The sequence below is a fragment of the Anolis sagrei genome, chromosome 6, assembly GCF_037176765.1.
Source record: "Anolis sagrei isolate rAnoSag1 chromosome 6, rAnoSag1.mat, whole genome shotgun sequence".
Classification (NCBI taxonomy): domain Eukaryota; kingdom Metazoa; phylum Chordata; class Lepidosauria; order Squamata; family Dactyloidae; genus Anolis; species Anolis sagrei.
The window spans coordinates 71857320-71873063 of NC_090026.1; the positions used below are offsets into that span (position 1 = coordinate 71857320).

The 15744-nt window shown below is 35.8% G+C and overlaps 1 protein-coding gene across 2 annotated transcripts in view; it reads right to left on the reverse strand.

The window, feature by feature from the left end:
• BBS9 (Bardet-Biedl syndrome 9) overlaps positions 1 to 15744 on the reverse strand; it is a 230301-nt gene that overhangs the window by 194461 nt on the left and 20096 nt on the right. For both annotated transcript variants that reach the window (XM_060781629.2, XM_060781630.2), the window contains exons 6-9: positions 12332 to 12506; positions 11535 to 11616; positions 9513 to 9693; positions 6611 to 6740 (exon numbers count right to left, since the gene is read on the reverse strand). In XM_060781629.2, the coding sequence (XP_060637612.2) occupies positions 6611 to 6740; positions 9513 to 9693; positions 11535 to 11616; positions 12332 to 12506 (568 nt within the window). The remainder of the gene's footprint in view (positions 1 to 6610; positions 6741 to 9512; positions 9694 to 11534; positions 11617 to 12331; positions 12507 to 15744) is intronic.

Consider the following 15744-nt stretch of genomic DNA (forward strand, 5'->3'; position numbering starts at 1 on the left):
GCCAACCAATTTTCACACTGAATCAGTAGTTCATTTGGGGCTTTCAAGTCTCCTAATGTCTTGATAATATCGTTCCTTAATAAAACAAAAATGTATGTTTCTGCCAAGTTCTGTATTGGCTTAAGTTCATCTGGTCTATGTTACCAATTGATTCAGCTATGATCTTTACTTACTGTTCACCTACTATAACTAAAGGACCAAACAATATATAACACTGGAAAACTGACTGGATCCCCTTGCTTCTTTTTTAATTCCTACACCGCGTTTCTTTATTTCAGGGACCCATCAACGTGTTTAGAGCAGCTATGAAGTAGTTATTTAGTTCTTTCCCTCTGCCCAGTTTTCCCAATGAAAATCTACCTCCACAATGATTTTTGCCATGTGGGGTAGGGTTGAAAATAATAACTATCTCTGTATTTCTCTCCTCACAGGACAAGCTACAACAGAAAAGAAGAATTTTGATTGATACTAATGCCAGGAATAGCACCCAGACTTTTCAAACTCATATGTATAAACATGTGCCTTCAATTTGCCTGTCAACATAAGATAGACCAATGATTTTGTAGGGCCCTTCTCTGTAGTCTGTAACACCTGGTTTCCCATGGCAGGGCCCATGCAAGTATTACCATGCATAACCATGCTTAGCTTCCAAAATCAAAAAGGATATGGTGTTTAGGGGGAATTTGTGCCTCTTGAAAGCTATCCAATAACTGATTTTTAAAAAAAGATGCAACCAAGAGCTTCAGTCATTAGGCTTGTGCACGGATTCGATTGGCCGGTTCCCTTTGGCTAATCCGACTGGTTCGGCTAGTTGGATTGCCTGTAATGGCAAGGGCTCAGCCTCCATGTTTTTTCCAGCCACAACAGAACAGTGGCTGTTGAAAACCAGCTGCCTTCGGTTACAAGTGGAGTGTGGGAGGAGGCAGCTACTAGAAAGTGCCAAAGGAAAATAAAGGCACCCCTCCAGGCCTTGAAAATCAAGAGAAAAGAGAGGGCCTTTTAAAGGAAGCCCAGGGTAGGATAGCTCCAGGTCAATTGCTCTTCCTTCCCTGGGAAGTGGGGTTGCCTCCTTAAAATGCCTTGGAAAGCTGTGTGCTTCAAGGAGAGAGCACTGTGTGTGCACCTATCTCCTCTAGAGTAGAAACAGCTTTAATTGAGCATTAAACTCAAAGCAGAAAGGAGATTGAAGTGAGGGGGGAAAGGCACTATGGATCAAGACCCCCACCAAAATGTTAGGGACACCAAAACAGATAGCAGTTTACCTGGGTTGCATAAGCTTAATAATCTCTCTCATAATTAATGCAAGTCTGTTTGATTGCTGCCTTATGTTAATCCTTTCTAAACAACGACTAGCATCTATTTCCTAAACATAATATCCACGCTGCATGTTTAAGGAATAATAATCAAGACTGAAAATATAAAGCACCATCCAATTGATCGAAAGTTCGAAAATGAACATAAGAACTATTTTCCCAAAGCTTTAAAGAAAGCACTTCATTAAAATGTTTTTTTCTCTTTTTTGACAACTCAGATCAACCACTGGAAAAATCCTTCCAAGGATAGGCCAACAAGTTCTAGTTGCCTTTTGCCACCCACTCGTGATAACAACACCATATTGTGTAATAAAATGGTTTCATTAAATTGACTAAACCAAAAGAAAGCCAAAAAGCTTAATTTGTACTTACGAAGTGTCTGCTGTGTTAAATTAAATAGGTGTCAAGCATTTAACAGGGTCAAAGTCACACCAAGACTGTCTACATAAGATGAAACTCTAGAATTGCAAATATACCGATACATAGTGTAATACTTTCCATTAATTCTTAAATCAAAGTACAATTTTACCAGAGGTGCTATCCACTGTAGTCACACTGTGAAAGACCATAGCCATTAATGGGTCATGTCTAAAAGCACTGCTTGTGGACTACACTTTCCAGGTCATGTAACTGATATTGGAGCTTGTTACAAAATTTAATTAACAGCTCTTAGAGAGCTTCTAAATTAGAAGCATATGCCCCTGCTACAATTCCAAAAATATCTAATCCCTCCCCCCCAAAAAAAATAATAGAATAATTTTACCTGGTATCTAATTATTCTCTTCTGCTTTAAGACAATACTATATCAATACAAGGTCTATTTGATATAGACAAATATATATATAGTACAGCATTCTATGTAACTTATACTATAGCTTCCAAAAACTGTAGTTGTGGAAATGATCACTTGAAACCACTGAATAAATCATTTCTTTAAAAAAAAAGTCAGGAAACTAAGCCATGCAGTCCTACATTATTTATGTATAAAAACATACTTCCTCTGTGGCAAATAACAACAGGATAAAAAGAGAACTGAGAAGCTTAAAAGTGAAGTATAAAAAACATCCAGCAAACCAAAAAGAGAACTTAATTTTAAGGAGAGTGAAATTGGTGTGGGATTGGGCTTCCATAGTGCCTCCTTGTGGGACCATGGAAGCCCACTCCCTCCCTCTTAGTCGAGGCAACTCCTCAACGTTTTCTGTGTTTATCTCTCTCTGCTCTATGCCTACTCCCTCTTGGAGTAAGCTTTACTGAACCCATTATGGCTAACTTTTGATCAAACATTAATAGCATTAAGCTGTTAACGTGAGACAGAAATTTTTTGATAATGGTAGCTTTTTTTCATGACCAGCATTTGCTCATTAAGAAAAGAATTATTGTTTCACTTATTTTCAGACACCTATGGAACCTTTAGGAATGCATGTATATTATTGCATACAAACTCTTAAATAAGATGCTGTAAACCAATGAGGGTTGCAGAAGGGATGTGTAACTTAAGTCAGTGTACCTCATCCCTTAGCATCTTTTAATGTAAAATAAATTTAGGGGTTTTTATTTTAAAAAATCAGTTCCATTTATGCTATACTGAGAGATTTTAATACTGAGTGTATTCTTTAAAAACACTAAGTGTATATAGACATTCAACTATTAATGTGTGCGGTAACTGGCAGAAGTTCTGTTAAACTAGCATCACTCAAGGAAACTTTAAATCCTGCCATCTTTCTTCTATAAAATTCCTCAATAAATATTAAGTTCTCCCTTTTTAATATGAGAGTTTTGCTATTTTTATATGGTGATGCTTTAATAGTTGTGATGATGTCATCTATAAGAAGGAGTAACAGATGGTTTGGGATAAAGACCAAAGTGTTTTTTTCTCCATATGGATGATGAAAACTGAACATGTAATAGTTTCAAGAATAACTCCACCTACCAATTTGGTCTGATGTTCTCTTTTATAGTTTGTTGGAGTTCCCCCTTTCTGATTGACCATTTTTCTCTTCTCTAATAAAAATCAGGTTTTTTTTCTATCTTTCTAGTTCCCATTCCTGTCATGGATTTCTGTCACCTATGCCAGACCTCACCACACAGAAGATTGTTGCTACAAAAAAGAATCCCCTTTCTTTTAACAGTACTGTAAAAATATGGGGGGCCCTGTGGTGCAGTGGGTTAAACCTCTGTGCTGGCAGGACTGAAGACCAACAGATCGCAGGTTCGAATCCGGGGAGAGGAGGATGAGCTCCCTCTATCAACTTCAGCTCCTCCTACGGGGACATGAGAGAAGCCTCCCTCAAGGATAAGAACATCAAATCATCCGGGCATCCCCTGGGCAACATCCTTGCAGACGGCCAATTCTCTCACACCAGAAGCGACTTGAAGTCACTCCTAACACAACAAAAAAACCCTGTAAAAAATGAAGTGTTCAGTTATCCTGAGATATCACTACTAAACTATGGGACTCTCACACATTACGAAGCAGAGATCCGAGTTCATCAAGTTGTAAGTCAACCAACGTCATGTATTTACCTCACTCCACTTTAAAGGATCAGCACAATTAATTAACCCAAGAGTTAGAAGAACCCATGAATCACATGCAACATAAAAATTTCAGTCTATAAAGAAACAGCCCTGATAAATAGAACAATATATTATGTGTATACATGTTTATATTAACATGCATATAAGAGTAGTTCTAGGACTGTGCAGCTGGAGGCCAAAGGTGAGCTTGAGTATTTATAAAGTTAGAGAGGATCCAAACTGATCAATGATTGATCAATGACTGAGGGAATGAGCATAATTCCACGAAAGTTCACTGGTGGAGATTGGCTAGCCAGAAGAGGAGCCTGCAATGCTGGGCTCTCAGGGATGCACAAAAAGTTGCAAGAGAAAGAAGCAAACTATAGTTCAAGTGTTGCTAACCTGAGAACAATGAGCAGAAGAAGAGCCTCAAAATAATGGAACTGAACCAGTAAAAGGGCTTTATGCTGTCCTATGTATTGTTCCCCTATCCAAATCACCAGGTATGACAATATATGGCAGGGGTCCTCCTCCAAGGTCATTTACCCGGCCCTCGCTCAGGGTCAACCTAAGTCCTAAGCAACTTGAAGGCACAAAACAACAACAACAACCCTATCTCATCAGCCAAAAGAAGGCCCACACTTCCCAATGAAATACTAATAAGTTTATATTAGTTAAAACTGTTCTTCATTTTAATTATTGTATTGTTTTAAGTGTTTTATACACTACAAATAAGATATGTGCAGTGTGCATAAGAATTCATTCATGTTTTTTTTTAAAAAAAAATTATAATCCGGCCCTCCAACAGACTGTGACCTGGCCCTCTGTTTAAAAAGTCTGAGGACCCCTTGTATATGGAGAGCCCTTCTTCGAAACTGATTGGCAAGGGGAAATTCAGGTCACCCCTCAATGGACAGCTCAATTTTAGTTTTTTAATGGGATTTCTCTGATGCAACCTGAACTGCTTTAAAAACATACCACTGGATCAAAACAAATGCTTTAAAATATATTCAGCAGACTTAACAAAATTTATAGTAAGACAAAACACAATTTCAAAATTACTTTGGAAGAAGCAGACTGTTTTGTGAATATTATTTCACAAAAAAAATAATGTATGTTCATGAACTTGTCCATCCCTGTCATCTCCTGATAATAAGGATAACGATTATAATGAATACCTTCTTGAAGGCACATTTAGGTGTCTTTAACATGTTTCAGCAAAATCTCTCTACCATGAAGGGCAAGCATGGTGCTTTTACTAATTAATAAAATAGCCTCAAGATTTCATAACTACAGAATTGACAGCTAAATTCCTTCCATATATCAACTCCCATATCTAAAAAGAAAACAGCTACAAAGATTGTAATGTTCTTTATCTTCTGTGATAATTAAGTCTACTCCGTGGAAGCATATTCCAAAATTAGTGATTCGAATCCTTCAGCAAACTCTAAGTAAGTAGAAACATTTCCCATGACGCACCTCCCCCTTCTATCTCCCAACACATCGAATTGCTGCCAATTTGTAAGCTGCCTTGAGTCGCCTTCGAGTTTGAGAAAGGCGGAATAAAAATATTGTAAATAAATAAATACCCATGCTATAAACATTAGAAGGTATGAGTTAAAAGAAAAGCATAAGTGACAAGTTAAAACTACTTAAAATAATAATGCAAGATGATGTGAGTGAAACCTTGTCATAAATAAATGAATATTCATGACATTGTTCTAAACTGATCTAACAAGCTTTAAAGAATTCTGCTCACAAAACAAAACAGCAACAATGGAATTCCTCAGATTTTTCACCTGTAACGATTACTCTCCAGATGACTATTCTTATACATCCACAAGTTCAGTGCATGTGGCGGGAAAGGAGAAGAGCCCCTAGTTGGCTTCATTAAGTGCAATCTACACTACCAAGACACTCCAGAAAGGTGCTTGTAGGCTATGTGGTGGATGCATGTTCAACAATCTATTCATAAAGCAATTATGTAAGGGAGAAACAAAACAGTTCTCAAAACAGGAAATGATTAGTAGAAACAGCCAATATGAAAACAAGTAACTGGTCAGATGAACAAAACCTTGTTACTGGATGGCAAAAAAACAACAACAAACCAATAAACCCAAACAGCAACACTTGAAATTGGCATGGGACTCTATAAGAGGAATTAATTATCCTGTTGCTGAATGGGCATCCTCTTTGAAGAAGGCTTTGTCCATTGAATATTCCCTACGTAGAGATGCACAACCATTTGGGCCTCCAATTCCCAGAAGCCCTGCCGGCTTGTTCAATAGTTAGGAATTCTGGGAGCTGAAGTTCAAAACACCTGGAGGCCCCAAGTTGTTCAGTCCTGCAACTTGTAACATTGAGTGTGGGCCAGTATCAACACATCAAAATCCATAAGCCTGAATATGCAATCCATAGTAACATGGATTGCACTTTAACAGTTAATGTTCAAACGTATACATCTACATTTTTAATATGCTGGAGAGAGCTAGTGTTCACCTCCCCTATTGTAGGCAAGCACACACCTCTGTAGTGGGATCAACAAGAGTATTGTTCTGTTCTGACCTACCTCAAGTTTTAGTGTATTGTTTACCACAGACTCACTGCTGTCATGCAACATATATGCGTTTTTACCTTGAGAATTGCAGATTAACATTTTAGAAGTATCCTAAAGCAGTACAGCTATAACAGTCAATTAAGAATACAATTAAAATCAGTTATCGTGCATTCTAGTAAAAACACTACAAAAATAATGTAAACTAAAATTATGCCAGGATACTTACAGTAATTTCCCCACTCTTACTGCAACAGGAATATGAGGAAGCTGAGTAGCCCACTTTAAGCACACATCTTGATAAATATGAAGGAGACTGTTATGGTTTCCAATCAGTGTGTTTACTACCGTCCCAGAGACTATAAGGTAAATAGAGAGACAGACAGATCTATCAATTTCCATCCATGTTTCTTTATTCTTGAACTATTTTGTCACTTTTTAGAACATACAGCAATGTAAACACATTACAAATATATTCAAAAATACAATTTCAATCCATTATAAATACAAAAAGGACAGCAATTATAGACCACAATAAATGTGAATATTTTATTATGAGTATAATTAGTACCAAGCAGCTGACAGGTAAATAAGAAATTGTATATACTCTGCAACAAAGAGAGACAAGATTAGATAAACTAGAATACCTATTTTTATTATCAGTCTCAATTAAAAGTTTTTCTATGCAAAGATAGTGTTGGAAATGACAACTTTCTTCAAGCCTTCTCTAGAAATGTTTGTTTATCTATGATCCTGTTGCTCACTCTTCATATGTATGTTCTGGTATGCAGGTTCCTTTACTCTATGGTTCCTTAGAAGTTGTAGGAGGGGCTGCAGACTACATGCTCTCTCTCTCTCTTTTGTCTATGTAACCTGTTGATAGTTGTTTTGCAATAAGAGAGATACCCTGGTCGGATGGTACAGTGAATTATCTCAAATATATCTGAAACTGGACTGGTACGTTTTTGTACCTATGTATGCTGAATAAATGAAGGTTGTGAGTAAACCAAATATATTATTTTTATTCAAATCTACTTCATTTTTGTCTCTTGAGTGCATGATATCTAACAAATTGTTTCATGGGGTAGTATATATTTTTGGGCAACTGAAAAACACTTTTAAAGCTCTGCTGTTTTTATGCACTGGCAAATCTGTTTTCCTAACAGATCAGAGATACCATGTTCCCTGAAAATAAGACAATGTCTTATATTTATTTTTCCTCAAGAAGACACACTATGGCTTATTTTCATGGGGTGTCTTATTTTTATTAAGTATGGTACAACATTCTGCATTTATGGGATGATCTCTCTGGGCTCAGTAGCACATTTATTTATTTATTTATTCCATATATTTATATCCTGCCCTTCTCCCCACAAGGGGGACTCAATGCGGCCTCACATGAACATCAGAGGATGCTAACAGAATAAATACCATAAAAATTACAATTCACAATAAAATGATTTTAAAACATTGTGCAATATCATCAGTAAAATTTAACAATAAATTAATAGATTAAAGTGCCAGTGAAACCAAGCCGAGCCGGGAGAATCCATGTCGCAAAATCCAAATTTCCTTTTTCTATTGCTGCTACTTCTTGCTGAAGCTTTTCCCCTATCCTCTGGCGTTTGTGTGGGATGAGAGAGAGCAGAGCATCCCACTCCTCACTTTACTAAGACTTTTACTTTCACTTTCTATGTCTCCCTCTATGCCACAGTTTTCAGCAAGTACAGAATGACTGGGACCTGACAGGGGGAGCTGACCTTGTACGCTACATAGCCACGCCTATTACTATGTCTTATTTTCGAGGTATGGCTTATAGGGTGCAAATGCTTAGAAATCCTGCTATAGCTCATTTTATGGGCATGTCGTATTTTAGAGGAAACAGGATAACAGGTTATTCAGTCTAACAACTGAAACCATTGCCTTGTATAATTATATCTGGTTCTATACCACAAGAGAAGATTCCACTCTAAAGGGTTTTTGGCTCTTCCCTGAAAGATCATGCTTTTCCATAAAAGTTATGATCTCCAAATGGTGTTTTCCAAAAGGTTATGAATGACATTTTCCAAAAGATAACACCCTAACATCCCCCAAATGTTATAACTGTCTTGAGAAGACACAATTATGCTTAGTAAGGTAGAACGTTGTAGGAACAGAGGAAGACTGCAATACAGGTAGATAAATTCAATCAAGGAGGCAACTGCTCAGAGTCTGTAAGATGATTGAGTGACTTGGAGGTATCTCATTCACAGGGCTCCCTATGACAGCATTTCATAATAATATTATTATATATGTTATATATTCTGTAAAAATATCAATATAAAACATTATAGTAATCCTTAGTCAAAACCAGCTGAATTAAGAAGATCCTACAGTACCCTTGTATTTAACAACTCACTATAATACCATAAAAGAACAAGAATTCCATGTACACATGGGATCATTCCTCACCTCCTCTACCAAAATGAATGAAAAGTCCACTCCTCCAAAGCCATCCATAAGACCTTTCTTTTAGTTTTTTTAAAACTACCCAGCTAGGCATTTCTTTGAGAGAAATGAGCTTTCCCCTTTCCATGCCCAATACATAAACAGCATCAATGTAAAAAAAAATGGCAGGCTAGTATTTTTGTAGAGTTAATAACAAAGAGTTCCATGCTATTTTTGGAACATGCATTCCTTGTGAGAAAAAAAAATCCATTACTCAAAGGGCAAATATGCAGGATGTTTATTTACATTCCTACATTGTCTTAACTTGAAATATACAACTTAAAATTACTTCCTTGACTCAATTTTAGAAACTGGAAAAAGACAAGACAAGTGATATGGAGTGTGAAAAACACCTTAATCACTGAGACTTTTAAAAACTACGATGTTTTCAGTATTCACAAACCTTTAGTTAATGCATTTGGCAGGGGTCTAATTATATAGCTGTAAACTGATACAGAACAATCACTTATTTACATAATGAACTAACTGAATATACTAAAGACTTGAGCATTCTATGTTTCAATAGGAAGTTAGAGAGAGCATTACAAACAATTTAAGATATGTAGCATTGGTTGAAATGTTAAAATATGTTAATGCCATTCAAAATTAAATTAATTTTTAAAAACTGGTTTTATTTTACAAACCTGCATATGGAAGAAAGCAACTTGGGCTACAGTCAAGCTTTTTTATGAACCGAATTTGCCCATTATCTTTAAGACAAAAGAAGTTCCTCTCCCCAAGCACAAACACACTGGAGATAAGTTGGTTGACTGAAATGACACATATATCCAGAGCTTGCTCTCCAATGTTTAAAACCCAATCCACCTTAAAAAAAGAAAGTAAGTGTACAGCAGACAGAAATATATTATGCAAAACAAAGTAGCTTAACTGAACTTGAATTAAATAGCTTTTCAACATGAGAAAAATACCACAGTCATCCATACAGTCATTATGCGTTACTATTAAATGAAATCACAAGTGTACAAAATGCTGTAATACGTTTTTGCTGTTCTGTGCCTTCAATTCATTTATGATTTATGATGATCCCAAAATGAACCTAACATAGGATTTTCATGGCAAAATCTGTTGGGGTGGAGCCTTTCCCTTCCCTAAAACTGAGAGAGTGTGATGTTCCCAGGATATAGCATTATATTTATACTACCTGTATTTTACTGCAGTCTCGATCCAGTCTCGAACAAACAACTCTGTTTCTGTTTTTTGTCTCTCTCTCTCTCTCTCTCTCTCTCTATATATATATATATATATATATATATATATATTTCAAAATCTGAATTTAAGCTCGGTGGAAGAAGGTGGAAGAATATGGAAGATCTGAGTTCCAGATACCTCTTTTTCGGGTTTTAAAAACTGCCTTGCTTTCAGATAAAGAAAGGAGGTAGGGGGAATCAGCCCCCCCCCCCAAAAAAAGGGGATGTGACTATTACGTGGTGGTGACTATAATGTTGTGAAATACAGTATCTTACATAGGGAGATCTAGAGTAAATCCAGCTTGAGTCCCACTCAAACCAATGGGTTTTTTCTAACTTCCACCAACAGAACAGACGTCCATGGTAGATTCATTCCTTCTCTCCATGATATCCCCTGTGTATGGCCAAATCTACAGACCAGAGTCTCTTGGCAGCATATCAGACCAGAATGCAGTAAGTTACAGGAGAGTAGATGGAAAGAGGACCACTTCTTCTGTGGGAAGATATCTATTTAATACTGCAATTACCCTCACTGAACAAGTTAGCAATTGCCGTACCGATTTCAATATCAACCAAGTACAACTATCTTAGTCTGGATACTCAACCATAAGCTGAACACTATAATAGGAAATTAAGCTATAAATACTGGGTTTCTATAACTTAACCACAGACTGACTGCAAATAGTGACAATGGTTTTAGTTCTCCAATTTCAATCCACCCGAAATTTCCCAAAGTTTTTTAGAGGTGTGCCTCCGGGGTTGATACTGAGGGAAACGTCTTTAGTATCTCCTCTTCTACCAGAAGGAAATGGAGGCGTCGAAATCCCTCAAACTTCTAATGAAGTACCTTAACAAAACGCGACTCTTCCATTTTGTTCCAATGGCAAAGTCTTTCAACATAATGTATTTTTTATTATTATGAAAAGAGAAAGGAACTGGGTCACGAATCCCAAGTTTTATGCTTCCTCCAACCTTTTTTCCCCCTTTCTTCCCTCAGAAGCTCAGTCTCCTCTAAATTCACTCAAAGAATGGCGGTTCTCCATTATGGCACAAATGCCAAATGGAGAGTAATTAAAACAGGATAAATACAATCAAAAATACAAACTTGAGCAGACATCATATTGATGCCTATAATGTGAAGCTTTTATTATTTTTATTACTTTGCTAAAACCAGCAAGATGTAATGCTTCAAGACAAGATACTTTTAAAATTAAAAGCATTTTTAAAAATACAGCTGCCTTCAACTTAAAAAGTTGAACACTCTTTATTAGAAAAAGAAAGCTTCACTGGTGGGTTACAAATTGTGAATGTAGACATCCATTTATAGAACAATCTGATATTTGCACTTTCAGCAGGTCCTATTAAGAGGAACTGAGCTGAATTTTTGATATTAAGTCAGAAGCTCATTTGCAATTTACATATATATATCTGACCATCCATATGAATAAGCAGATTTACCACAAGCCTTTTTCCAGAGCCAAGTTTTTGTTGTTCAGTTTCTTGTGTCTCAGCATCTTTTGCAAATGCAAGCACTTCATATCTATTGTAAAAAAAGAAAATAAATTATTTAACACTGTGGCCGTCTAGTGTTTCATGGAGTTTTACTTTTCTTAAAAATCAGTCTTTGTGCTTTGTCATTAAAATTCTGTGGAAAAGCACTGAATGAACTAAAATCAGTGGGAAAGGTTAACCAATGTATTTTAGTCAGTATCATATTAGTAAAGGTTTATTTAAGTACTCCGAGGGTTCATTTATGAATATGAATGTGGTATTTAAATGTAATGTTTAAATATAAATTTAGTATTTATCAAATATGAATAAAAAATTTGGGCTGAAACCCATTGGTTAGTCCCAACAAGAACAGAACCAACACAAGTATTTGTATATCAACTAATCACACAAAAACAACTTGCAACTAATTCCTTTTTCCAACAACAATGGGATAATGAAATCTCATTATTACTGTAATTTCAACAAGGGGAAAACTGCTGCTTTTGTAGTAGAATTAGACTGTTTTATTTTTTGTAGGACTGCAGATGTTGGGCCTCAATAAATGGCCAAGAAGGAATATCTCATGATTCAAGAGTCTTTTGTTTTCCTTGTGATCTGTAGAGGGTTTTGAGATGACAATGAAGAAGATGGGAGGGCTATTATTTGTAATAATCAAATGCTACTTTTTAAATGACCAACTACGCTTTAGGCTCTGGAATTCTAACAAGAACAAAGAGCAGTATATATTTAATATCAATACTTACTTGTAGCTCTCAACCTGTCGACAGGAAGAAATAGTAATAAAGGAATCTGTTCGAGAACTATATGTCAGTGGACCAGGCAGAAGAAAGCCAGGAAGAAAACGTCCAAATGAATAGCTTTCTTGTTCAAACAGCATAAGCATGCCATCTACAGATTGTATACAGATCAAATCACGACCTAAACAAGAAAGAAGCAAAGTTGTTTACATTAGGCATTCTATTTTGTAAAATACTAAACTGGATAGTTACTGATATTTTATACATACACATGTATGTTCTTACCACTTCATGCATAACTGCTGATAGCAGCGGAAAAAAGGAACTGAGACTCAGTCTCCACCACAAGCATTTACAATACATGGGGAGTGCGGGCGGGGCTACCGCCAAAATATTTCAGTCTAAAAGACCTAGACAGTTCCGAAAGGCTGAGCATGCACAGAACAAACCCATAGGTGTGATTCCACAGACACCACAAAGAAGAATGAGTACTTACTAAATTATACAACATACTGCAAAATTGTATCTATTCACCAAACCGTTCCAACAGAAAAGGAGAGAAGTGAACCACCTGGAGAAGAAAGTTTAATGTCCTGAATCCTATTGTGAAATGAAATTACCATCATGTCCCTGATTGTACACTACAGCTTATGAACTACTCTCCAGCAGCCCATCGTTAAAAATTAATTGCATTTTAAATCTTTGAAGCATGTTTGTTTCATTTAACTCAACACTCTATATACACAATATTACATTGTGAGGAATAAGATGTTCAAATGATGATAAATCCTATATTTACTACCCACAGAACAGTCTTTCTTCCTTCTGATGAAGTCCTAGCACAGGCTTTAAATTGGATCCTAAGTTTTATTTATGTTCTTCATTTTACAGGAGAGTTGTACAAAGGCCTGTAATGCTCTTTGAAAACATAGGTCTGTATCCACACAGCATGGTTGACATCAAATGTACTAAAAAAATAAATAATAGAAACAATCTACAAAATTGTTGCTGGTGCATTAAGAAAACCGAAACTTATATAAATTTATGGTGGGAGTATGAAAAAAATTGGGATAAAGTATTTGTTGAAATTAATGACAAACTATCGATAAATCTACAAAAAAAATTCAAATATGGCACTTCTATTAAATTTTGGAGATATAGGATTAAAATGACAGAATAAAGAATCAATAGTAATTTTTGTTATTGCTTTAAGACATTATAGCCATGATTACAAAATTTATACTTGGTATAAAAAGGTGTTGCAGCTAAACATCAAAAAACCAAGATTATGGCAACAAGAATGATTGATAATTGATAATGATTGGTAACTGGCAAATAGAGGGAGAAAATGTGGAGGCAGTGACAGACTTTGTATTTCTAGGCGCAAAGATTACTGCAGATGCAGACTGCAGCTGCGAAATCAGAAGACGCTTACTTTTTGGGAGGCGAGCAATGACTAATCTCGATAAAATAGTGAAGAGTAGAGACATCACACTGGCAACGAAGATCTGCATAGTTAAAGCAATGGTATTCCCCGTAGTAACCTACGGATGTGAGAACTGAACCATAGGGAATACTGAGCGAAGGAATATAGATGCTTTTGAATTGTGGTGTTGGAGGTTGAAGTTCTGAGAGTGCCTTGGACTGCGAGAAGATCCAGCCAGTCCATACTTCAGGAAATAAAGCCCGACTGCTCATTGGAGGGAAGGATAGTAGAGGCAAAGTTGAAGTATTTTGGCCACATCATGAGAAGACAGGAAAGCTTAGAGAAAACAATGATGCTGGGGAAAATGGAAGGAAAAAGGAAGAGAGGCCGACCAAGGGCAAGATGGATGGATGGCAACCTTGAAGTGACTGGATTGACTTTGAAGGAGCTGGGGGTGGTGACGGCCAACAGGAAGCACTGCCATGAGCTGGTTCATGAGGTCACGAAGAGTCGGAAGCAACTGAATGAATGAACAACAAATAAAGAATCACAGTAAACAATAAACTGACTTCTGAAATAATTTTTTTTAAAGGATTAACGAAAAGATATAATTTTGAGATAATATGGGCTGAATTCTTAGAATACATACTTGTCAAAGAGAAAGGGGTAAAATCAAATCAACATACATTAGCATTTTGGAGAAGAGATTGATATAAGAATCATTAATATTAAGGATGAATATTTGTCTCATGGGTGGTGGGTGAACGTAGAGATTACATGTATAAAATATATGATTTATTATATGTTTTGTGTTAATGTTAGTTGTGTGTGATTTGTATACTTTATTATTTAAAACCGAAGAAAAAAAGAAGTAAGCTCCGTTGTTTCCAAGGGAACTTTCTCCAAGACAAGCAGGAACAAGACTACAGTTTAAATTATTTACAATCCTAACAATAATTGTGTACTTTGGTTGAGAAATTTCTTTTATTCTCAAGAATCCTACTGTATTGCTAAATATCTTTCTTAATAGTAACTATTCTGCAGCTGAAGCATATCTAGGTATGATACTATTAAAAATGAGTCAAGCAAATCCAAGCATATATATCAATCAGATCTTTCCAGTAAAGCTCCCTGTTTTTAAAAGAAAAAAATCCATCTGCCTTATTAAACATATGGTACACTATCTCAAGGTGTAGAAGGGTTTTTTATTTATCCCTTTACTGACTGTTGATCGGAAACACATTCCCATTATACCAAGAGCTTTAATAAAAAAGAGCAAGCAGTTCGAGTTAACAAAATCGTAAATCAGCGTATTAAAAAGTACTTCCCTCACATTTGAAAAGAATCCTGCTTCCCTTATTAAACATAAAATTGAATAAAACAACACATTAATCATGACTTCTAAAAGAAGATAGCTAACCAAGGAAAATTAATCTTTTCATATATAGAGAGAGGGGGGGGGGGGATTTTGTTTTTTAAAAAACCATGAAGTATACATATAGTATAAAGTTCAAAAACTATCATTCAGTAACACAACTCATCTGCTTCTCTAAAAAAAAGACTTAAGATAAAATAATAATTTTTTGTTTCACAATTTTCTATAACTGTACGTGACAAAGGCAAAATATCTCATATCATTATATTCTGCTCCTTTAAGCCTCTGGCTATACGTTTCACTAACAACTTAAATTTGATTATTTGTTCCCATCGCAACACATTTAATACCTGACATTTTGAAACTAGTTTTATATTTCCAAGTGGCGGTAATTTTTAAGAATTTCCTGTTGCTTAAAAACTCATCCATCTTTCTAGAATATGTAAACTCTCCACTGTTTAAATCAATGAACAAATGCTTCCCATTACTAAATTTAATAATTTTAACAAAATTATAGTATAGCATGTAGAATTCTTAGAGCCTTTTTCAAACAGGCCAGTTGTTCTATGGTTATGACTTTCCTATAGTGGGACACATTTTTTAAATTATAAAACAGCA